Below are 24934 nucleotides of genomic sequence, written 5' to 3'. Positions count from 1 at the left end.
AATGATGTGGCATGGTGACACAGTGGTTAGCACTGCTGCCTCACAGCACCGGGGACCTGGGTTTGATTCAGGCTTTGGGTGACTGTGTGGAGTTTGCATATTCTCCTCGTGTCGGCGTGGGTTTCCTCCAGGTGCTGCAGTCTCTTCCCACAGTCCAAAGATGTGCAGGTTAGGTGGATTGTCCCAAGGTGTGTACGTTATGGGGATTAGCCATGGTAAAATGCACAGGGTTATCGGGATAGGGTGGGAGGTGGGCCTGGGTAAGATGCTCTGTCAGAGAGTCGGTGCAGACTCAATGAGCCGAATGGCCTCCTTCTGCACTGTAGGGATTCTATGCTGCTGCGTGTCTACAGTTCTACAGATGCCAGTCAGTGTCCAGTAACTTTTTGGCTATTATTCATGGTGAAATTTTGGCAACAGTATTTGACTGGGGAAGGAAAGCCCAATCATGTCTTCATTCAATCTCTTAACTTGTATTTCTAACAGAGGTGTCCACATAGTGAATAGATGTGAGAACTATGGTTGATTACTCTCCCCTCACCCCAACCTCAGCCAAGGACACTTTACCGATTATACCTTGATAAGAACAGTTTACTTGACATAGCTGAGATCAAACCTGGAACTTTTTTGGTCCATACCACAGCTACTCACCCTGTAAAGCTGTTGAACCATCCAAAGTGATACTCTACCCTTAGGTTGATTTTTACACATTCATACAAAATGTTGAGTAATAACAAAAATTCTGGGTTTAATCGTCAAACTTAAATTCTAAATATAATCAGATATTTTCTTTTACACAACGGCCCTTTTGCTTAACATCTGTTCTGCTACATTTTAGCAAGACAATGAATTCTATTTCCTCACTGAGATGAGACACCCAACAGCTGCAGGCTGCATTTGGGGTGAGAGTTGCTGAAGAAGGTGGCTATTGGTCTCCCTTTCCATTCCCTCTCATAGTTGCTTGTGCTTTCCCCATCCTTTCCCATCGGATCTTCTAACCCAGTGGTTCCCAAAGGGTGCGGCGCGCCACACTGGTGCGGCGAGAGAGGATGGCAAGTGTGGCGGGAAGATTCAAGGACAATCAAAGAACCATTTAAACATGGATTAGATATTTTTCCAAAGTGAGAGCAAGAGCATCAAGTGATGCTGAGGACGATGTCCCATGATCATATTATAAAGTAGTTGTGTTCTATGTTATGAATCAAGCACTGCTAGGAGTTGGTTTTTTTTTGTTTTTGAATGTATTTCTTATCAATAAAAAATTCGGTGTGGCGTGAGCAAATTTTTATTCCGAAAGTGTGGCCCAGTGAAAAAAGTTTAGGAACCACTGCTATAACCTATCACCTTTTTATTATTCTGCAAATGTCCTGCACCCCACTTCTCTCACTAACCTTACTTCCTCCCCTTTAACTATTTGCTGCAACACTGTTCAACTCCTACCTCCTGCTCTGCCGTCATTCAGCCCATTCTTAATGCTCAACCCACTTCTTGCAAATTTACTTTTACATCTCAAATGGTAGATGACAAGAGACCCTCTTCACTCCAGTCTGTTTTCCTCCTCTTTCTTCTCTGACCATTCTCAAAAAGGCATGGTTTGTTTTCAAAATGCAACTTGTTTTTCCACAATCAACACATGATCAAAGGTCTGCTTTTCTCACTCTGGGCAGTATTTTCCGCAGTGTTTCTCTGGCGATAGAGGTGACCCGCCATTGAAAAATCCCGCCGCTGTCAACAGGGTTTTCTGTTCTATGCATTCCCCTCTTCTGGGAAACCCATGATGGGGGTTTGCCGTCAGCGGAATCGGAAGAAAATTCCAACCTCTGACCGTGACCAGAAATTTCTGTCTGTTCACGCCGGAGGGTTCTTCTTGTCTCGTTGATGGCACACCCCCACTGTGGGCTTCCCTGTGGCGTAGGGCACAGTCAACAGGAAATCCCATTGACAGCAGCTGAACCAGAGGATTCGCCCCCACCAAACTGTGCAATGCCTCCCACTGCAAGAAACATGCCACAAGGAGGCTATAAAATTTAGCCCTATGTCTCTGGGCCGAAAAATTATATTTAAGGGCAGAATTGGAAATTACGCAGGAATCATTAGCTCAATCTGAAGGTTCAAGGCAGGCCTGAAATTGGGCCCTGGACCTCACTTCATACTGCCACAGGAAGATTGGCCATTTCAACTTCTTGAATTTCAATTGCTTTCTTCAACGATAGGGGCCTTAGATAAATCCTGGATATGGGGTTGAAATAGCAAAGTGGTGGTTGGTGGGGGGGGGGAGGAGGAGGTGGTAATCATAATGCTCCTCACTTCCGAGGAATAATTTTTTTTAAATTTAAGGTTTTGCTGGTGGGTACTGAGATTACTGAAGAGCCGTGAGTCTGGAAATTAAAACACACTTTGTGTTCCTGATTTACATAGGAGCAAGACAAAATGCCTGTTTTAGGCAGGTGCCAGGAACCCTTGAAAATATCCCCCATCCAGTATTAGCTCACATATCTTTCAAGCTATCTTTTAAACACAAGATAAACTGGCCCACATTTTGCACCTGTTTTACATCTATAAAACAGGGACCATGATGTCCAATTTCACTCCCTCCGCTTCTCCCTGACACCAGTTTCACTCCCCTGGGACACAAAACAGTTTATTAATCTTCTCAATCTCTTTCCCATGCAGACACATAGGCCGGTATTTTATGACCTCGCTTGGGCAAGGCTCGTAAAATCCCACCCGAGGCCAACAGAGAATTCCGTTCTGTGAACCTCGTCTGTCTGCCCTGTTTCCGTGGCGGGCGGGTGTGGCGATAAAATTCCAGTTATAGCCTTTTAAAAAAAATAAAGACAGTCAATATGACGTTTATCTTGTTAAATCGTGTGATATTTCTTCACTTGTTTTTCAAATATTTTGAAAGAATGTACAATTAGAAAGTGAAGTATATCATCAGTAAAACTAACTAAACTGATGCATCTTGGGAAATCAAATGCGCCGTACAGTCAGGTTTCATAACTCAGAGCACAACACTTGAATTCCCTTGTGATGTAAACTGGTTATTATGTCTTTTTTTCAATAAAGAGACTGAAAACAATTTAATGAAACAGGGCTGACCATACACAATGATAAGTGTTTTATTATGCAGAGAGAATACAGACAAATAGTGTAACAATTATAAGCAAAAAATATTTCCTCCAAAACTAATCCTTGTGAATAATAAGTGTTGGGTGGGAAATTTCCTCCCCCTCCACAGTGCATTTTCCGGGGGAGGGAGATGGTCCACCGCTCACTGGTGATGGGATCTTATGCTCCCGCCGTTGTCAATGGGGCTTCCCATTGAACGCACCCCATGTCAGGGATGTGCCGTCAGCAGGATCGTAAAATCAGGCCGGTGTAAACGGCAGCAAGATTTCGGCAAATTAACCATAATAGTTTGCTGTGAGGTAGTGTGCTGACATATTATTAGGTGTGCGATTCACCCAGTCAGCTCTTAAGTGTTCACACCAGCGGGAAAACCGGAGTGTTTCCCATGGGCATTACAGCACCTGTTAGGTGGGATTCACCCACCTGATCAATGCAAATTTGTGCATTATGGTAATCATGCGTTTCTGAGATTTTTTAAAGGGCACTCCAGATTCCCCCCCCCCCCCTCCCCCCCCGCCACCCACAGTGAAAGTGACTTCTGTTAGTCAGAGGACTTTGAAGACGTCTTCTGACAACTGCTGCTTCTTAGAGAGAGAAAGGGAATCCCTTCTGCAGAATGGGGTGCTGATGTAATTTGGAAGCCTTCCAATTGTCCAGGGGCCTTGGATATTAAATTGAGCATTCCACAGCACACAAAGCATAATGAAGATTTTGATCAGAGAGCTGCCTGAAATCACCATACCAGGAGTGATCTTCAGGTTTCTCAGAGCTGGAAGGGCAGTTCAGCCATGAGACCTCCTGGGGGAGAGTCCCAAGGTCAACCCTTTGTCCCCAGCCCGAATCCTTCCCAACACCCATGTCTCTTGGGGGACCCTCCCTCTGCAGCCTGGTAGTGGCAGAGGGGCACATGGGCACTGCATTTACCTCCTTGACTCTCCTCGGGGTCCACAGTGCCGGGTCCACGAATGTCAGGACCATCACCAAAGCCCGCCTGATGTAGTTCCTGCTGGGGAGGTGGATGCATCGCAGAGAGTCTTCCAGCCCGCTAATGGAATGTAAATCAGCAAATATGCATAATTATCAGGTTTCCGCCCACTCTGGGGGGAATCTGATCGGGGCCGGCGGGGTGGGCCGGGTGAAAGGTGACGGATTTGCTCCCCGAGGGGAATCCCATTTTATCCCAACACCTGATTTCAGTGGGATGTCCCATCGCCCCCCCCCCACCCCGCCCAGGTGTGTTTAGCATTTTCTCTGACCAAGGCTTAATCAGGCTTTGTTGGCGCTCATAATAAATTGCCTTTGCCTTTCTTGCCTCTCAGATCATTTTGACTGGTTAACTTTGAACTTGTTTTTTTTATACAGGAGCATAGTGAATGCAAGACTAAGATGCACCTAGTTCATCCTCTACTTTCTTGGTAGTGACATGAGGCAACAATAATAAGGTGGTTGGCTAATTATGACAGTCAATTTTGGGCAATTATTCTACAGCAAACCCAGTCTTCAGTTAAGGAAGCCTCCTGTAGTGAAAAACTTTGGGGACAAGAGGTCAAAATCCACCTGTTCCTCTTAAGCATGCTATACTCATGTGCCATGCTTCAAACATATTGGGCCCTACTTTACCATTTTGATTCTAAGTGCTGGGCGGACTTGAAACTGGGAGTGTTTCAGATCTGACTTTTAGACCCGTTCTCAGGCGACCCCATATACACTCTGCCTGAAAAAATATCACCGATTCCGAATCACGCTGCACAAGCCTGTGGGTTGGGCTTAACACGCCCGAAATTCTGCAGCTCTGATTGGCACCTACAACTGCACATGCGCAGAAAAAACCCGATAAAATGCCGCTCCCCTGCCATATCGCTCCCTGGCCGGATAATGCCTCCCCCAGGCCCTCACAGACATTGCCCCACCACCACAACATTACTGTCCCCCTTATCCCCCCATCCCCTCCCCCATCCAGACCGATCGTGGGCGCCTCCCCCTTACTGATCTCAGGCAAAGTGGCAGCAGACCCCCCCTTCCCCCTCACTGATCTCAGGCAGTGGCAGCAGACCCCCCCTTCCCCCTTACTGATCACAGGCAGAGTGGCAGATTAAGTCTGTTGATGTCATCAGGATCCATTCTGCAATTTTAAACTGAGGCCTGGGCCGGATGCAGAGAAGCAGCAATGGCATGGGGACCCTCCTCTTTCGATTGTAAGCAGAATCTTTGATTAAAAAAGTACTCTGGTTGTGGCCAGAACCTCCAATAACTCCCAGGATCCATTTCCATCCTGGTGATTGCAAAACTGAAAACTTCAGCAACTTGTCTCTCTTTTCAGCAATATTCAAGTTCTGTATTACAAAGCGATACTCTCCTTTTTCTTACTTTGACCACAAGAGTTGGATGGCTGAATTTCCAACCTGTTCTCCATTAAATGATTGCCTATTGAACTTGTAATAGAATCAGCTACCTCTCTTCGACACCAACAAGAGTGGATTTTTGGCACACATTCAATCTAAATGATAATAGGTAGAAATGCTTGCAGAAAGCCTGAGACAAGATAATAAATGGACTATTGTCCTCCGTTATTGTATAAATATTCCTGCTTCATTGGAATACAACTCCCATCTCAGCATCTGCAACACATGGCAATGATCAGAATTTTAAGCTGTTTAAATGCACTTCAATGTAAATCATTTCCAAATCCTTTCTATGGCGAAATCTGACAATATAAAGCCATAAGGCAGTTTTTATACACAGAAAATGCTGTTGTACAGGTGATTTTACAGTCATTTCCTATGCATGGTTGTAGTTTATAGCAGTTTATTATGTTCCAAAGCTTCGTTCCAGTATTAATTTTTTCAGGTTAGTCTAAAATTATGGCTAAAAGGAAAATTATGTAAAGCAATTCAATAGTTTTGCTCTTTTACTGATGGGTTTTGCTGACTTCATTATGATTGATTATTTCCAGGTGTCCTTCGCACATTTTCATGATGTACTTTTATTGGCTGCTTCTGATTACCATGTTCTCAATTGTTCAGCATTGACGTATCCTAATTTTATGATTTAACAATCAGGTTATGCAAAATTATAGGTAGAAAAATGTAATGGGAAAACATACGTAAGACACACAAACACATACACCTATAAATGTATACATAATTTGCCACTTAAACAAGAATATCTTGCATTTTTCTGTAGACATGACAGAGTCTGAAAATTGGAAGTAAAAATGCAACTTTGCCAATTTTTTGGAATTAGTAAAAACATTATATTATAATGATGAAAATAAAATAGTAGCCATTTTTACCCCTATCATGTGTTTCAGTCTTCTTCATGCTTTTTGTACTTTTCCTAGGTTGGAACGCTACGATTTTGTGGCACCACCGAATTTGCCAGTGGCCAGTGGGCAGGGATTGAGCTGGATGAACCGGAGGGAAAGAATGATGGAAGCATTTGTGGCATTCAGTATTTTAGCTGTCCCATTAAATATGGTATATGGTCATTTCTTATTTATGTTCTGCGAATGTTGTTGGCTAATGATGTTTTCCTCAGCTGTACATGTATTCAGCTTTGATAGTTTATCTGCTGACTATAATAGTGGGAAATTAGGTAGAATAAATTTTTGTAAGAAAAAAATGTGGTTGCACATAGGATATAGAATTCTGTGGATAAAGTAAGTTACTAGAATGAAACTAAAACATAAAGGTATAAATTAGAGCTACCAATACTAAAGAAAATCCTAAGCAAGATAGGAAATGTCGAAAGGGAACAGGGAGATTAAAGAGATAGAAAGGGAACATGAAAAACATACTCTGAAGAGAAAGGGTTTTCAAAGCATACTAAAAATAAAAGATTTGTAAAAGAGAAGATATGAACATTCAGAAGTCAAGAAGGAAGTCCCATTTTGGAGAATAACAGTATCAAAAAGACACTAAATGTATATTTTTCATTAATAGTTATGGGTGGTATGGCACAGTGGATGACATTGCTGTGTCACAACGCCAGGGACCCAGGTTCAATTCCTGGCTTGGCTCACTGTCTGTGTGGAGTTTGCGCATTCTCCCCGTGTCTGCTTGGGTTCCCTCCGGGTGTGCCGGTTTCCCCCCACAGTCCAAAGATATGTGGGTTAGGTGGATTGGCCATGCTAAATTGCCCCTTAGTGTCATGGGACTAGCTAGGGTAAATGCATTGGTTTATGGGAATAGGACCTGGGTGTGATTGTGGTTGGTGCAGACCTGATGGGCCGAATAGCCTCCTTCTGCACAGTAGAGTTCTATGATTCTATAATGGAAGGGTTGAGAATGAAAGTGTACTTGCTTGAACTGATAAGTGACAAGTACCATTTGCACAAGACAAGTGTCAGACAATGACTCCTTCCAATAAGAGAGAATCTTTCTTCTTGATGGTCAATGACATTATCATAGCTAAGTCCCCCACCATCATCATCCTGAGGGTAACCATTAATCTGAAATTAAACTGGGCTAGCCATGTAAATACGGTGCCTAGAAGAGTAGGTCAGAGGCTGGGAATGCTGTGGCGACTAACTCACCTCCTGATTCCCCATCTATTAGACTTAAGATTATGTGATGATTTGTGTACTTTGCCTTTCAAATCAGTATGTCAGAGTTGCACTTTGTGGGTTTGCATCCACAGTTCCTCATGTTGTGAATGACAACAATTGTACCTTCAAGAAAAGTGGCAGGCATTTATGGGAACATAGGAAGATGACTATTTGGGAACACTCCAATTCTGCCTTTGTTTCAAACTGCAATGTTTATAAACATTGACAAGTTGGATCAATTACCCACTAGCCGATAAGTTTCAGTTCCTCTTTTCTAACCACAATGTTTACAAATCATTTGAGATGGGGAGAGGGGTGTAAGGGGGTGGTGGCAGCATACCAGGAGGCCAGAACATCCAGCCTCAAACCTGGTAATGACATTTTGAGTGTCTTTTTATGAATATCTGGGAACCTGACCAGGGCTGGCGGGGCAGGCCAGGAGAATCACAGTGGGTCTGATGCCTGGCGCGATTCCCGTTTTCGTCCTGACGCTGGATTCACCAGGTTGTCAGGATTCCAGCGGAGGAAAGACTACCTTGAAAATAAGCAATAAAGTAATAACTGCATAAACATTAGTTGGAATTTGCAAATAATCGAGTCCTCTTGAGGAAGAAGCTATTTTCTAAGTTTTTTGTTTTTGTTTCTTTCAAGGTATCTTTGCACCGCTGTCCAAGATAAGCAAAGTACCTGTGGAAAAAAAGAGCTTGACAAGGAAATCATCAAGTAAAGCATCAACTCCTGTCCGATCACAAAAAATGGACTTGTCACATGTTACATCAAAAGTTAATACAGGTAGGTAGAAATCTGCTGTGGTAAAGGCATTAGATATTCATCATGACAAGAAGAGTTATCTTTCGTATTCCTGAAGAGTATTTTCTTTCATGATATTTTAATTTATTGGGTCATTACCTGATAAATGTCAGACAAGAGTGCATCAAGATATCAATTATTAAGTTAAACCCTTTTATGATTTATTTTTCTTTTTTCTCATACTGTTGTGATTGTGCCTAATATTGCTTTTGTCAAAAGATGGTATCAGATTTCTGACAGAAATCACTAGGGTGAGGATTGCTTACTGGTGATAACTGCAGCAAAATCAATCAATCAAATTAATTAATTATTTTGAAGTTTCAATAGTCAGGAAACTTGACTGCCTTGATTGATTAAGCAATTTTCTTTTGAATGGGTGTGTTTTTGTTTATTTTCTTGCACATTTCCTGTTTTCGTTTCTTTCTCACCACCTGTGTCTCATCCTGTACTCACCTGGAACATAGTTCACAGGCTGGTACTTTGAGCAAGTGACCACTGTTTAGCTGTGAGCCTGCACGGTAAATATTGTCGGGCTGTCATATTGCCTGGCACATCCTTGTCATGATCAATCCGTTCTTTATCCAGAGTTCCCATCTGCCTTACCAGCAGGAATAACTAAATAGTCATCAGGAACAAAAGCCCTCACTAATTTTTCTGCATCTTCATTACTGCAAGAACTCCGAGGCTACATAAATAGTTAAGCTTTGCGCAAAAATAAATTATATCTGATTCCTTCTTGGTCTATTGGCTCACTGGCTTAACTAGCTATAGGATTAAAGGTGCATTCCTTAAAATGAAACCCAATGTCTGGTATTTTTAAATTAGATTGGAGGCAGGCTGGCATGGAATTTTGTGTTGCCAGCCCCCATGCTGATTCGCTGCCATGTTCCTAACCTATTAAGACCCTGTTCCCATGCCAACTAGGATTTTTAGTTAGCAATCCATTCAGTAGACATCAGCCTGGATTTTGTTCAGAACAACAACAGGGCAAGAAGTGATGTGGGGGGACGGGGTGGTGGTGAGAAATAGATGGGATACAATGGATCACATGAGGAATGCCTCGTTCCCCCTGGACTAATAACTGAGGCTGAACCACAGCTGGCCCATTGGAAAGGTTGTCCCTCCACAACCACAGTCAGGAAATTGTGGCCATTATAACTTTAAAAAAAAAACTGACCTGTTGTTCTGAAGGTGCTTCAACATTGAAATGCCTTCTCACTCTATCACGAATTGGCACTCCAGCCTTGGCCAGTGGGACCACTGATGTGTCAGTGCTGGAAAACATGATATTGGCCCTACAGCCTTGGGAGCCTGCCCAAGGTTGGTTGGGTGGCAAGCCCGCTCCATATCATTAACTAGCCTGACCCTTTAAAAATCTAGGCAGGTGTGTCAGGACCAGGAATTGAACTGATGGCTAGTTCCTGACTCAGCCTCCATTGGACCTTCTTTGCATGAGTTGAACGTAGCATTAGATTTTCTAAATATTTCATATATTTTTGGAACAAAGTGAAAATGTAAAAATAGTAACCTTCTGTGGAAATCTTCAACTTCATTGAAACTGACAAGTTTAATAAAGAACAGTATATTTACATATTGTTCAATCCTGTTAAAAAGCAACTCAAAAATTTTCAGTAATTTAGTATCCTGCTTGGGCAAATTTTGGGGCTATTATCTTGAAGAAACTTGTATTGAAAGTAATGTGAGGCATAAACATTCCACATTATTTTTCATTCACTATCATGCAAAAATGATGAAGGAATATTGATAAAACTGTATGCTACTTTGAAAGATTTCAATCTTGCATTGGACGTTTTGCATTTCTGAATGCTGTGCATAAATCTAGATTTTTAATTGTTCAATTTTCCATCCGGCTGTAGTGGTTTGAGATGAGCAACTGGCTAGTCTATGGCAGCGATATTCCTATTCTGCTGGACTAACCTTTTAGTGCAACAGGCCGGGAAAATCACGTGGGAAGGGCAATGTGTGGGATTCGTGCGAGAGTTCGTGTCCCGCTGGCATCTCCCAGCGCTAGATTTCTGATGCCGTCTGCTCTGTGCCAGCAATCGGCGGGAAGGCGGGGCTAGCATTTAAATTATATTTAAAAAGCCTCTCCCACCCTGCCTCACAGTGTTTCAGTCCAGCAAGGATTACACTAAATCCCCTTCTGGGGAACTAGTGGCCCGACCCCGCTGGAGTGATGGGGGGGTCAATCGGGGCCCTCCAGGGGGTCAGGAGGTGGGGTGTGGTGCCCCTTGGGAGTGGGCACCCTAGCAGTGCCAGCCTATGCCTGAGGAGATGGTGTGAATTATACTGTAAATGGCAGAATCCTTAGGAACATCAACATACAGAAGAGTCTGGGCATGCAAGTCCACAGTTTCCTAAAACTGGCAACATAGATGGCCAAGGTGATTAAGAAAGCATATGGTATGTTTGCCTTCATCAACTGGGGCATTGAATCCAAGAGTTGGGAAATCATGTTGTAGCTATATAAAACCTTGGTTAGGCCACATTTGGAGTATTGCGTGTAGTTTGGTCACCACGCTACCAGAAGGGTGTGGAGGTTTTGGAGAGGGTGCAAAGAAAGTTCACCAGGATGTTACCTGGTCTCCAGGGTGTTGGCTTTGAGGAGAGGTTGAATAAACTAGGATTGCTTTCACTGGAAAGACGGAGGCTGAGGGGAGACCTGATAGATGTCTACAAAATTATGAGCGGCATAGACAGGGTGGATAGTCAGAGGCTTTTTCCAGAGATGGAAGTGTCAATTACAAGGGGGCACAGGTTCTAGGCGAAAGGGGAAAAGTTTAAGGGAGATGTATGGGGAAGTTTTTCACGCAGAGAGTGGTGGGTGCCTGGAATGTGCTGCCAGAAGAGGTGGTGGAAGCAGGCACATTAGCAACATTTAAGAGGCATCTGGATGAGCACATGAACAGGGAGGGAATAGAGGGATATGGACCAAGTAAGGGCAGAAGGTTTTTTTTTTAGTTTAGTTAAGGCATCATGATCGGCACAGGCTTGGAGGGCCGAAAGGCCTGTTCCTGTGCTGTACTTTTCTTGCTTTGTTCAAAGCACAAACTATTCTGACTTGGAAAAACGTCTCAGTTCCTTCACAGTCGTTGTGTCAAACTCCTGAAACCCCCTCCCTAACAGCACTGTGGGTGTACCTACACCACATGGACTGCAGCAGTTCAAGAAGGCAGCCCGAGAAGGAAGTTCCAATAATTTTGGTACCAGCTGGAACCACTTCGGAACAGGGAAATAAGAACAGTTCAGAACCAGTATTCCAGTAGAAATTGCTAGTTAATACAGATGATGGCGCCAGTAAGCTGTATGTTGGTAATACTGGCAGATCAGTAGGAAATGCCAGTAATACTGGTGATATAGCTAATACCTTGGATATAGCTTACTTTATAGTTCAGAGTATTGTATTAGTAATGAATCTAGCATTACTCAATGCTTTGAATAATCACAATTTTACTATAAAATAAACAGTGATTATCAACAAATTGAGTGGCGAAATGAACATTAAGTGCCCAAGTTCAAATTGCTGCCAATTGATTATCCCCCCAAAAATAATCACAGTATGCAGCATCGTTCTCGGAAGCTCTTTTTGTTCTGGGTGCTTTTCTTCCCATTTTTGTCCTTGTTTTCTGACATTTTCTTTGCTCGAACTTCCCTCATCAGGTCAAAAAATACCTAGGGTGGGATTCTCGCACCAAAACCGGAGAATCTCGCTCGAGGTCAATGGATGTTTGTGTGGTCCGCCCCCCGCCCAGTACGATTCCCATGGCAGGTGGGACGGGAGAATTTCCCCCCTTATCTACATTGGCTCTTGTTTTTAGCTGAAGTCTCAACATACTGAACGCCCCGCTCTTCTGCTTTGCTCCTTGCTTCATTAGACACTTGCCTGAACTGGTTATTTTTCCAATTTGTCCACTGTTCTTTATATTGCACTTATCTTCATTGTTGATAAGGGGTATTATTACTTAAAATAAGGGGTAAAATTCTTAATAGAGTGTAGGAACAGAGGGATCTGGATGTATATGTGTAGAATAATTAAAGGCGGCAGGATAGGTGGAAAGAGCAGTTTATAAAGCAGATATTTTTGTGTGTTTTATTAATAAGGGCATAGAGTACAAGAGCAAGGTGGCTATGCTGAACTTATACAAGACACTAGTTAGACCTCAGTTGGAACATTGTGTACAGTTCTGGGTGCCACACTTTAGGAAAGTAGGGAACGCATTGAAGAGGGTGCAAAAGAGGTTTACAAGAATGGATCCAGGGATAAGAATCTTCTGTTACGAGGATAGGGTTGGAGAGGTTGACACTGTTCTCCTGGGAGAGAAAAAGGCCAAGAGGAAATTTGTTTGAGATGTTCAAAATCATGAGGTGGCTGGATAGTCCCTTCAATGAATGCGAATGTGGGGATATAGGAAGAGTTTCCGGGAGTTGGGAAGGGTTTGCCTGCAGCTGATCACCTATAGTTTCTTCAGTGCAGGAGGGACATAGCATAGCCATTCTCATACTCATCAGGAATGAAGCGCTGGGTGTGTTCAGGGGTTCGCATAGCTTTCAGCACCAATTTACACAGTGGAGGCTCTGTGGGTGAACAAAGTGAATACCTATTCTAGAACTATATAGAGTGGTGACCTTTCTACACTTGTGACTACTTTCGCCCATGCCAATAGTTGCCTATAGCTTCCTACCCTTCTCTACTCTCACGCTGTGTCTAGGTGCTTCCCCAGATCCACAGCTGAGGTTGGGGAGGCCTGCTGACTTCCACATCCATGTTGCCTGAGATGAGTTTGGTGGGCATCCCCTGTTGGGGGTTCTGGATTCTTTTGGGCAACTCGGGTGTTGCAGTGTTGTCCTCCTTGCTGTGTGAGACTGGAGGTGTGATGCTCACAGAGAGTGGGGGAGTCAGATGGGCTGCACATCCCCGGAGTCTTCGGATAATCCTTTTTCCTTCGTGCATTCAATGGCCCCAGTACTCCTCCATGGGATAGAGGGGCAGGTGGAGTGAGGCACTCGTGAATCCCCACTAGTGCCTATACCATGCAATTGAAGCCCTGTACCATGGAGCTCATGCCCTCATATGTGGACGTCATGAGCTGAACCATGGTGCGGACATCCTCTGCCATAGAGGATGCCACCCTCGCAGTGTTTGCCACATTGCGCTGGAATGACGGTACCATCTCCTCAGACAGAAGGCAATGGGATTCCTCCAGTCAACCTTGCAGTCCGAGGGGGAGATGCTGTCATCCCTTCCTGATGCTCACGACTTTGCCATTGCAGTTCCATCAGCTCTTGAATGACCGGACGCATCATCGGCTAGGGGCCCAGCAAAGTCCTGGCCCTTCATCATCCGTCCGAGTGGCAGTTTCCAGGGACGTCCCTGCCTCTGCCTGCTATGTATCTTCAGCTGTGAGATGCTCATCAGTGAGTGACCCAGAAACCTACCTACTTAGTGAACCCACCGAGGTGTGAGTATTTACGCTGGTGCCAGATGTGGGTGACAGCTGTGATGCTTCTTCCATGATGGAGTAGAAGTCTCCCTTGGAGCTGCTCATGTCCAGGGGGTCCAGGGGCCGCGAGGATGGTCCCTGCTGATCGGTCTGCAAGAGAAGGGAGATAACATTCGTCCCTCACAAGGGATAAAGGAGGAAACATTGATTACTCATTTGGGACTTGAGGAATGACAGTGTGTTTTGAGGATACTCATGTTTGACTGCTGTTCCACTTCATCAGCAGCACAGGTGTGCTCCTCCTCTTCATTGGCAAGCTTGATTTGATTTATTATTGTCACATGTATCAGTGAAAAGGATTGTTTCTTGCGCGCTATACAAAGCATCCTGTTCATAAAGAAGGAAACGAGAGAGTGCAGAATGTAGTGTTACAGTCATAGCTAGGATGTAGAGAAAGATCAACTTAATGCAAAGCAAGTCCATTCAAAAGTTTGACAGCAGTAGGGAAGAAGCTGTTCTTGAGTCGTGACCTCAGACTTTTGTATCTTTTTCCCGAAGGAAGAAGGTGGAAGAGAGAATGTCTGGGGTGCGTGGGGTCCTTAATTATGCTGGCTGCTTTGCCGAGGCAGCGGGAAGTGTAGACCGAGTTAGTGGATGGGAGGCTGGTTTGCATGATGGATTGGGCTATACCGAAACGCATGAGGGTTCTGGCTGGGCATGCTTGCTCACGCTTGTTATGGTTGAGTTTGTCCTGCAACAACACAGATAGGGTGAGTGTAGCAGGAGTTGTGAATTGGAGATGGTGATGAGGTGTGGCAGGCATGGGGTTTGAGTGGGAGCTGGAGTTTGAGGAGCACAGCAAATACTGGGGAGAACATGGTGATTGTGGGAGGTAGGAGGAGAGCCTCATTCCTGGTGTTGGCAACCCCTGAGGTGGCTGGGTGAGAGATGGAGTTGGAGGTGCGAGGGTGTCCAGAGAGAGACTGGAGGTGGTTCACTCACCCTGGCTGAGCGAAGAGGATCATTTATCTTCTTCCGTCACTGCTGTTCCATCCTCTTCTGGAGTGAGCTGACACTCACAAGGGCTGCCACTGCATCCCAGGCGAGGATGCTGGAAGGCCTTCTTCTGGAGTGGGAGCAGAATGCATCACACTTCTGCTGCACTCCATCCAGCAGTCTGGTGAGGGCTCCCTCCAAAAAGCAAGATACAGACATTTTGGCTGCCATCCCTGGAATAGATGTGCAACAAGTGCAGGCAAGTGCTGGGGGTCATTTTATATTGCTTGCAGCGACTAAGTTGTGGCAGGACGGGTGAATCAGAGGGAGCATGCCACGAGTGCGGCCTGATTCTCAAGTGCATAAAGATTCCTCCTAATAAGGCATAAATATCAGTCAGAATTCCCGCCGCCACATCGGCGGAAATCACTCCGATTTTTGCACCGGTTCTGACACTGCCAAATTCTCATAAAATTCTGGCCTAAAATATTTGGAATACATTCCATGTTTGTTATTATAAATTTACTTACTTCTTTAGTCACAATTATAGTTAGCTTTTTAAAAACAAACATCATTTGTTTGCTTTTTAAAAACAAAACTTATACACTTACTGAAATAATCACTTGATTATTGTACTCATTGAAAGGTAATTCTTCTGTTGCAATTTAATTTAAACTCAAATACAAAAGAAGAGCAGTGATAAAATTTTACTTACGTGTTTGATTTTTGACATTTTTCTAAGCAAATGATAATTGTAAAGGAGTAAAATTCTGTTACCACAGCTTACACATTATTTTTAATTGGTGACAAAGTTTGCTGTAATATAAAGCAGCAGAACATCAGAGGGAAGAAAATATGATGACTGTAATGAATAATTGGTGGTTGTTATGCTGCAGGGACAATTAAGTAAATTGCTATGCAAGTTAAAAAGTCCTTGAACAACTTTCTGACCTTCAAATGTTGCATGTATTTACATGCATTATGAAAGAAAGTATTAGCATGAGTAAAAGGTAGCTTGATAGTCTCATCATACTTGTCAAAAGCAAATTTCTGCCTGGTTAATCCATTTGAGCACTTGAATATCCTTTGCATGTTTCACTTGTTTCTACTGTATAATTTTATGTAAATTTTTGTTTCTGAATATTATTAAATACATTTAAAAAAAAGAAAGCACATGGATTCTCTACCTACTTTTATCTGATGCCCAGGGAAGCCTGCCAGAAAGTCTGTGGTCAATGTCAAGGAGCATGGAGGAGTCCAGTACCTACTTGTCATGGAGCTTTGTGCAAAATGTGGAGCTAATCTTTTTCCAGGGTGCAAGTTTAGAACCATAGAATCCATAGAACCACTGGCATCTGGATGGGCGCATGAATAGGGAGGGAATAGAGGGATATGGGTTGACTAAGAGCAGGTTTTAAAAAATATTTAATTAGGGCATCATAATTGGCACAGGCTTGGAGGGCCGAAGGGCCTGTTTCTGTGCTGTACTTTTCTTTGTTCTTCAAACAATTCCTGTAGTGCAGAAGCAGACCATTTGGCCCATTGAGTCTGCACCAACCTTCCGAAAGAGCATCCCACCCAGGCCCTCCTCTCCGTCCTATCCCCATAACTCTACTCATTTACCATAGCTAATCCACCTAACCTACACATTTTTGGAGTGTGGGAGGAAACGCAGACACATGGGAGAACGTGCAAACTCACCCAAGGCCAGAATCGAACTGGGTCCCTGGTTCTGTGAGGCAGCAGTGCTAACCACTGTGTCACTTTGCTGCCCCACTGATGAAGTTTATAACCAGCTCCATCAGCACACCTCTGGATTCAATAATGATGCAGCATCTGATGGCCAATGTGCCAGCTTCCATTGCAGTACAGGCAGCTTTTTTCAGAAGTTTGAATGCTGCAGTGAAACACAGCCTTCTGTCATGCATCATCTGTTGCTATACTAGTTCAGACTGCAGCCATCATGATTTTGGATTACAGTGCAAAGGATCTTGCAAGATGTCACAGCAGTCCAACAATACGCCCTCCAATTGATTTCTAGGATTATGGCACCATCTCAAGTGGTGAGTGATAGTTGCTCCATGGAGCACCAGCCAACTGTCTTCTAAGGAAGACAGCATTCATCTTCCCACTCCTGCCAGTCCATCAGACAGGCTCAGATTGTTAACACTCACACCAAGATAGTGCAGTCCACAACCAGACCTTCTAGAACCAGAGCCGCTCGCTTCGTCCTCCAAGATAATATGCACTGAACATCAGCAGCCTTCTACTAACTACACTGGAACCACTGGAGTAACATTGTTGGAGCACTAGAAAAGACAAAGGCATGAGAAAGAGAGGTAATAAGGAAAAACATAAGGTTGATTCGTTGATTTTTGTTTGCAATATGGAATGATTTGATTTATAAATTTTGTTTGGAATTTTTATTTTCTAGTGGATTTTATGTTCACACCATGGCTAAACAAATGTTATGATGATCGGTGTCAGAGTTAGGGAAGGCAAAGGACTGCCAGTGAGTGGAGAATCGTGGTTACTGATAGGACACTCAGATAAGTTCTTCACAGAAAGCCCCACCAGAAAAAGGCCCTTTAGGTTGTTTCCTCGCTTCCTCGTCCGTCATTTTGTGTGAGACTGTGCAGCATGCAATAGACTGCCATGAAATTGGACATCTACTCTGCTAATACTACAGGGCTCCTATTGATTGGTCCAGGCAATTGATGTTTTGTTTCAGCAGGCCAACACTTTGTTGTATTAAATTTACTATGGCAACATGGTTTTCATTGTATACATGGTGTGAATGGCAGAGTCATCAGCAATGTGATCAATAGACAGCCCTTGTCTCCAAGTAGCCATCATTTGGTTTGCCATGGTGGGTCAAATGCAGCTGGGACAGCAGAAACCACGGATAGGAGGCATCATGACTGCTGCATCATTGACCTGCATGACTCTCTGCCTATGATTACACATCAGCGGGTCATTGAGTGAGTGGTATCCCTGCTGATTCAGTATAGGACTGAGTTGAATGCAGTAATTGCAAAGTGCTGTGTGTGTAGTCAATGACATCTTCCACCATGGGGAAACCTGCAATCCTAGGAAAGCCTTGTGTTCACTCCACCTGCACCTACCTGACAAATAGAATGAAACATAATTAGCTGTTAATGAATAGAAAGTATCAGTGACTCCCTCCATCATGCAAGAGTATATGGAAAACTGTGAGATGTTGCAATATCTCCAGCTCTAGTGAAGGAGACAGGCATATAAGCATTCGATGCCATGGTCATATTCACAGCCACTGGCTGTGCAGCGCTTACTATGCTCTGAGACTGTGGCTACAGCAGATGGTAGATTTCAATGAAGACATCCTTACTGAAACACAGGTGTGGCACACACTGTTCCTCACTCAGCAAGAGGTAGGAAGATTGTTTCCTGAACAATCTGGACGGATATGTCCTTCTGCCGACAGCCATACTCCCTCACATTCTCCTTCTTCCAGCAGCTTTCCTTGATCTGTGTTCACTCTCCAAGGTATGCTGTGTTTCAGGGGGAGTAACCTATGGGAGCAACTGGCTAATGCAGAATCCTTAAAGTCAGCTCAACTCACTGTAGATTTTAGCAACATATAAACTATAGAAAGCACTGAATACTTGTAGAATATAGCCATTGCCAGAAGAAATATACCGGCAACTAACCTGTAAATAGGTGATGATACTTTTAAATAGCGCTGGTGGGGGGGGGGGGGGGGGGGGGATGTTTATTGTTTTGTATTTTTTTATTTATTGGAACACAGTGCCAGAGCATAGATACAAGCCACGCATCCACCCCACTTCTGCACTCAGCAGTCTGTATACTCGTTCTGTGGCTGCCTGCCCCAACTCCTGCTTCAGCATCCACTACCCCCCCACCCAGATCAAAAATCAATGGTGGGATTTTCCAGCCATGCTCGCCCCAAAGCCAAAAAATCCCCCTGAGGTCAACGGACCTTTGCATGGTCTGTGTCCTGCCCGCTACTATTCCCGTGGCAGTCGGGATGGGAAAATTCCGTCCCAAATATCCGGGCTGTGGATGGACATTTTTAAAGGTCAGGGTGACTGAGCCAGGAAATCACCCAACTCAGCAAACCCAACCGGAGATTGAAAATCTAGACCTGGGTCATTAAGACTTAAACTCTGAAATTTCCTTCCAAAATGTATCTGTTTCTCCATTTCTCTTCCTTAAAAGCTACCCTTTTGATCAACCTTTTAGTCATCCTTTTAGAGGATCAGGAGGACCTTGGGGTCCGGGTCCATAGGACTCTAAAATCGGCCCCGCAGGTGGAGGAGGTGGTTAAGAAGGCGTATGGTGTGCTGGCCTTTATCAATTGAGGGATTGAGTTTAGGAGTCCGGGGATAATGATGCAGCTATATAAGACCCTCGTCAGACCCCACTTGGAGTACTGTGCTCAGTTCTGGTCGCCTCATTACAGGAAGGATGTGGAAAAGATTGAAAGGGTGCAGAGGAGACTTACAAGGATGTTGCCTGGATTGAGTGGCATGCTTTATGAGGATAGGCTGAGGGAGCTCGGCCTTTTCTCCTTGGAGAGACCTAGGATGAGAGGAGACCTAATAGAGGTATATAAGATGTTGAGAGGCATAGATCGGGTGGACTCTCAGAGGCTTTTTCCCAGGGTGGAAATGGCTGCTACGAGAGGACACAGGTTTAAGGTGCTGGGGGGTAGGTACCGGGGAAATGTTATGGGGAAGTTTTTCACACAGAGGGTGGTGGGCGAGTGGAATCGGCTGCCGTCAGTGGTGGTGGAGGCAAACTCAATAGGGTCTTTTAAGAGACTCCTGGATGAGTACATGGGACTTAATAGGATGGAGGGTTATAGGTAGGCCTAGAAGGTAGGGATATGTTCGGCACAACTTGTGGGGCCGAAGGGCCTGTTTTGTGCTGTAGTTTTTCTATGTTTCTATGTTTCTATCCCGATTATCTTTTTCTTTGGCTTGATTTTCAAGCACCTTGGGATATTTTTCTAAACTAATGACTTTATTTAAATACAGGTTGTTGTTTCTGTTCACTCAGTTACAATGATTTGGGGTTTTGTTAAACATAAGCTAATGGGAGAAGTCACTTCTCATAATCAGCTGTCTGATTAACCATGTTCAACGCTATCTTTTGGACTTCATTGGGACAATGTGAGTGTAGATAGTTGATAAATTTTGGTGAGCAACTAAGTAGTATAAATAGTTCATGAGACCTTTCTTACTAACCTGTCTTCCATGTGAGCTTCTCTGATCATCTCTACTGCAATTCTATGAGGCATCTTCAAAGATCTTTAGCGTTGAATTTCTGTGGGAATTATTGTTATCGTCCAATGTAATTTTGATGGAGAACCCACATAAATGTTTTTCAGTGTTACAATGCATTTTCTGCCATTGTTACAGAGGATGTTTGTGAAAATTCCTTAGAAATTCAACCCTTTTAACTCAAAGTAGTACTTACAAACACCATAGCCGGGATTCTCCCAAAAAAATTCTAAGTGCCGAATTCGAAAAACTGGAGTAATGCCCGCTGTTTTTTTCAGCGGGATTTTCAAAATGAATCTACCGCACTATGAGCGCTGCAAATTGCCCTAGTGTGAATCATGATAAAAATCTGTGGCCGGCAGACCCAACCCCCCCATCCACAGCCCCGAACCTCCCGGCAGGCTGACCACCCTCCACCTATCCCGATGACCAGCCCTGATCCCTGTCCTCCCTCCCTCTGTCACTGCTTGCAGCGCTCCGAAAGCTAATGGTATTTGCTACCAAATAAACCTGTTGGACTTTAACCTGGTGTTGTTAAAACTCTTACACTGCTCCCAAGTGCAGAGTGGCAGTGGGTTCGCCCTCCCCCACCGATCTCCCCTCCACGGGCTCCACCCCCAATAGGCCCCACCCTCAATAGGCTCGGCCCCTTGGCACTGTCCGATACCCGGTGGGCCCAGTGGCTCCAAGGTGGCCCTGGGCATTGCCACTTTATCCCTTGGATAGTACCAGGGGACCACGCTGGCACAGCCAGACTGGCAATGCCCAGGGGGCACCCCCCTTTACCCCTGACCTCCAGGGGGGCCTCCAAGGCCAACTTTCACTGCAGCGGGGTCAAGCCGTCAGCTCTCGGTAGTGGGATGTTGTTGTAAACCCCGCTAAAGTGAACCACTCCTGGTGAGGAGGGAGAGGCTAGTGGGCCTGGAGACTTCAGTCCTGGGCCTGCTGATCAGATTCAAATAGGGATTTAAATATTTTAATCAGTGCTGCGCCAATTTCCAGTGCGGAGCTGACGCTGCTGGAAATCCGGTGCCTGGAAACACACAGAGGCTGTGGTGCCCAGCTGGAAGCTCACTAAACGGCCTCCAGTTATGTCTCCTGACCCACTGCGCTGCTAGAGCAGTGCAGCGGGCTGGGAGAATCACCCCCCACATTCAGTTCAATAAAGCTGACAGGTGAACGAACAGTGTCACAAATCATTGCTGTAGGTCTGACTATTCAAGGTGTATAATTATTGCTGACATTTTGACTGAAACTGATATTTTGATAATGAACTTGCAAACAAAATGACTCATTTCCCACTTGGCCTTTTGCAACAGCTGCATAATTAAAGAAGGAACAATATTAAAATAGTTTCAATGTGTTTAATGCCTTAGCAATTTCTTAAAAGAACAACTACCCAAAACATTCACTTGAGTGCAAGAAAGTTTACTAACTTATTGGTAATTGTATATTGTTTCATTTTGTACAAAGAAATGCAAGAGAGCTAGGAAATGAAAGGAAACTAGAGAGAAAAGAATTGAAGAATGGAAGGGAAAGGGAAAACAATACATGTATGCATTGGAGGACACCTTCAATGAACTAACTCCTGACTTTATTCAGCAACACTGCACCAAGGGAAACTTGAGAGAGAGGAAATTTATGCAAGGAGAAAGAGGTAAATTCACCTGAGGATGGAACAAGGTTAGGAAGATCTGGCTGAAGGAAGACTAGAGAGAAACAAGCATTTGGAGAGGGAAAGAGAGACCCTATTTACACAGGGGTGGGAACATCTGCTTGTATATTGAATTGACATATGTGGTAGTGCCACTGGCTCTTGACAGACGAGTTACATATGGCTGGTAGAAACCCCAAAGTAAGCATGCTGGATTCATGAGGATGAATAGCTGAGAAGAACTGTTTGTGGGTAATTCTCACAGTAGGTGTTCATTAAAGCATGTTCCTTGCCACAGGAAATTCAAGCAAATCTTTAAGAAGCTTAAAAAAGGGGCAAAAGTTTGAAGACATAGGCATTTTCTTGTGGTTCTCAGAGTTTTGTTCTGTTCCCAATGAATTTGTTAAAAAAATGTTAGCTGCATTTACAGCATCTGACTACAATAAAACTCCCTATGGTCCTGTCTTTATTATTCCAGTAGCCTAGGATCTGGAATGTGTCTAGTTGAAATTGCAGGTAATGCAAGTAGAGTAATTTTATAGTTACCTAAAACAGCTTTTAACAGACAAGATGCATTACATGAGACAGACATAATTCTAGTATTGTACTGATATTAATGATAGTCTAGTGACTATAGTGTCACTTAAAAGGAATCGTATTCATAAAATAAAATACTGTAAATTGGAATATATTGCCAAAGTATTTCCAAGAAGATAGCATCATCTCCATGTCTGACTGAGACAAAAGATGGTTATAGTCAGAATTTGTCAGAAAAAAAATCCATTGACTGTAAGTAAAGTTCATGTACAATTGTTATATTGTGAGTGACTAGAATGTAAAATTGTACCATCATATATATATAAATGAAATAACATTCTGTTTTTATATGTGTTTTTATGTTACTGAAAGCTATAAAAAAATCCCGAGCTTCCATATCTGCTCTACCTCACCATCACTTCCTTCAACCCCAGCACTCACTTCTCTGCTGCCTGAATGACCTAGCTTGGAAATGAGTGTCAGCTTTCTTGAACGGAATGTCAAGAAAACTAGAACCTTCGTTGTGCCCCCTGTTTCGTTGCCAATAATTCAATTTCCCTCTCTGTCCACACTCTCAAGATGAATTGATTCATGCAATACCTTGACAACCTGTTTAACTTAGAGTTGAGTTCCACCCTCTCATTCTATTCATGTAAGACTGCTTACCGTCACCTCTGCAAAATCCCTAATTACCAGGCTCTTATCCCAACTGCTGCTAAAATCCATATACTCGATTTTGTCACATACAGACTCAAATCTTGCATCATATTCCATGCTGGCCTTCATTATCTTCTCTTCTGCAGCTTCAACCCATTAAAATCTGAGCCGCTCACATTCTATCTTACATCAAACAATTCACTTCCTGATTGACTGTCATTAGCTATCTGCCCTTACTGGACTGACTTTGAAATCTTCACCCTGATTTCCAATCCTTCCAAGGTTTGGCTACATCTCATCTTTATGGCATTCTCATACCATCTTTTCCTGATCTACATTTTGGTTAACTATCTCTGGTCTTCTGAGTGTACCCCCCTCTTTTGGTTCATTTTTGGTGAAAGAGCTGTAAGCTACCTTTGCCTCACTTTCTGGAACTTTATCCTGGAACCCCTCCGCCTTTATTCTTCTCTCTTCACCTACTTAGCATCCACTTTCGATAAAGCTTTTGCACATCTTATAAATTTCCTGGGTTAGGTTCGAAACTATTTCTTTCTATATTTCCTCTAAAATGCATTGAAAAGTTTTTTCAGCATTTAAGATGATGTATAAGTTCATTGAAGCAGTTAAGCAAAATAGACTTGTGATGATGTGTCAAAGTGGTTGATATAGTATAACAGTCTGGCACAGAAAGGGTTAATATGCGGGTGCAGACATGATGGACCAAATGGTCTCCTTCTGTGTCATAATAGTTCTATGATTCTGTGATGGAGTACCGCGGAGTAACGCTACAAAGGAATATGTGACCCGGGTCTAGAGGGAAGTCTGGTACTGGACAGAGATGCGTGTAGAGGCAAGCATGGAGACAGTTCCTGGCTTAGATCTTTTACTGTATATATGTTTATAGTTAAAAGTAGTTAATAAACACTTTTGGTAAGCTATACAAGACTCAGAACCTCTTTATGAGATCTACCGAACCACATGCAACATCTTACAAAGTTAACATAATACATTTTGACCTCGACTCTTCTCCAAAAGTGTTTGACTCACTTCTAAAAATGACCTCATTAGTTTGACTATGGCTATTCTGAAATTGAATCCAATCTGAAGCATTAGTCTACCTTACTCTTTAAAATGTTGACCAGCCTATTGCAACATGTTTTGGTCAATTTATATCATGAAATATTGAGGGTACTTTTAATTTTTATCTCTGGGTCAAAAAATGGGGAGTGAGCATCGGTAGCCCATTTTACTCAAAATTTGATTTTCTTTCCCATGAATATGAAGTTCTTGAAGCATGGTTTTGATCTTCAAATTTGGAAATCTGGATTAAAAACAGGTTGCAAAATTCGGCATTGTAGTGCTACTGACACTATGAAAGTTTGAAACTCAAAAAATATCATTTATGGAATGTTTTGAGCCACTTACCATTGTTCATGTTACATGACTGTAAAGATGTGCCAGAAAGGTGTGTCATGTGTGCACTGGAAACATTAGAGTGATTGGGTCTCATTGTGAGACAGCCTGTAATCCTGATTTGATGCACAATCCACCATTTTGGATCACCCTCTCTCAAACACCCCAGCTGCGTGAGGGACTGCTCCCTCTACCACTTTAAATCCCCCTTACCACTTCCCCACTGTGCTATTTAAAGGTGAGTTATTTTGACCTTTTTTTGCTAGTGTAGTTAATTGAAGAACTGTGTTCAATATTATTTGAAGTTTTACAAAGTTTTTGTTTTACAAGGTGCTGGATCTTGATGGAGGGCAGAGAAGCAGGATAAAACCTGCTTCACCAAGGGGGGTCAATGTTACAATATCTCTTTGGCTGTAGAATGCAGCTTGCATCCACTGGAATT

At 43.5% G+C, this 24934-nt stretch overlaps 1 protein-coding gene across 23 annotated transcripts in view; it reads left to right on the top strand.

The window, feature by feature from the left end:
- The window catches only part of LOC144504391 (CAP-Gly domain-containing linker protein 4), a 226452-nt gene that overhangs the window by 102607 nt on the left and 98911 nt on the right, over positions 1-24934 (top strand). For all 23 annotated transcript variants that reach the window (XM_078229631.1, XM_078229633.1, XM_078229629.1 and 20 more), the window contains 2 exons: positions 6473-6608; positions 8330-8470. In XM_078229631.1, the coding sequence (XP_078085757.1) occupies positions 6473-6608; positions 8330-8470 (277 nt within the window). The remainder of the gene's footprint in view (positions 1-6472; positions 6609-8329; positions 8471-24934) is intronic.

Source organism: Mustelus asterias, chromosome 15 (assembly GCF_964213995.1).
Source record: "Mustelus asterias chromosome 15, sMusAst1.hap1.1, whole genome shotgun sequence".
Classification (NCBI taxonomy): Eukaryota; Metazoa; Chordata; class Chondrichthyes; order Carcharhiniformes; family Triakidae; genus Mustelus; species Mustelus asterias.
This window is presented reverse-complemented; position numbering and strand designations above follow the sequence as displayed.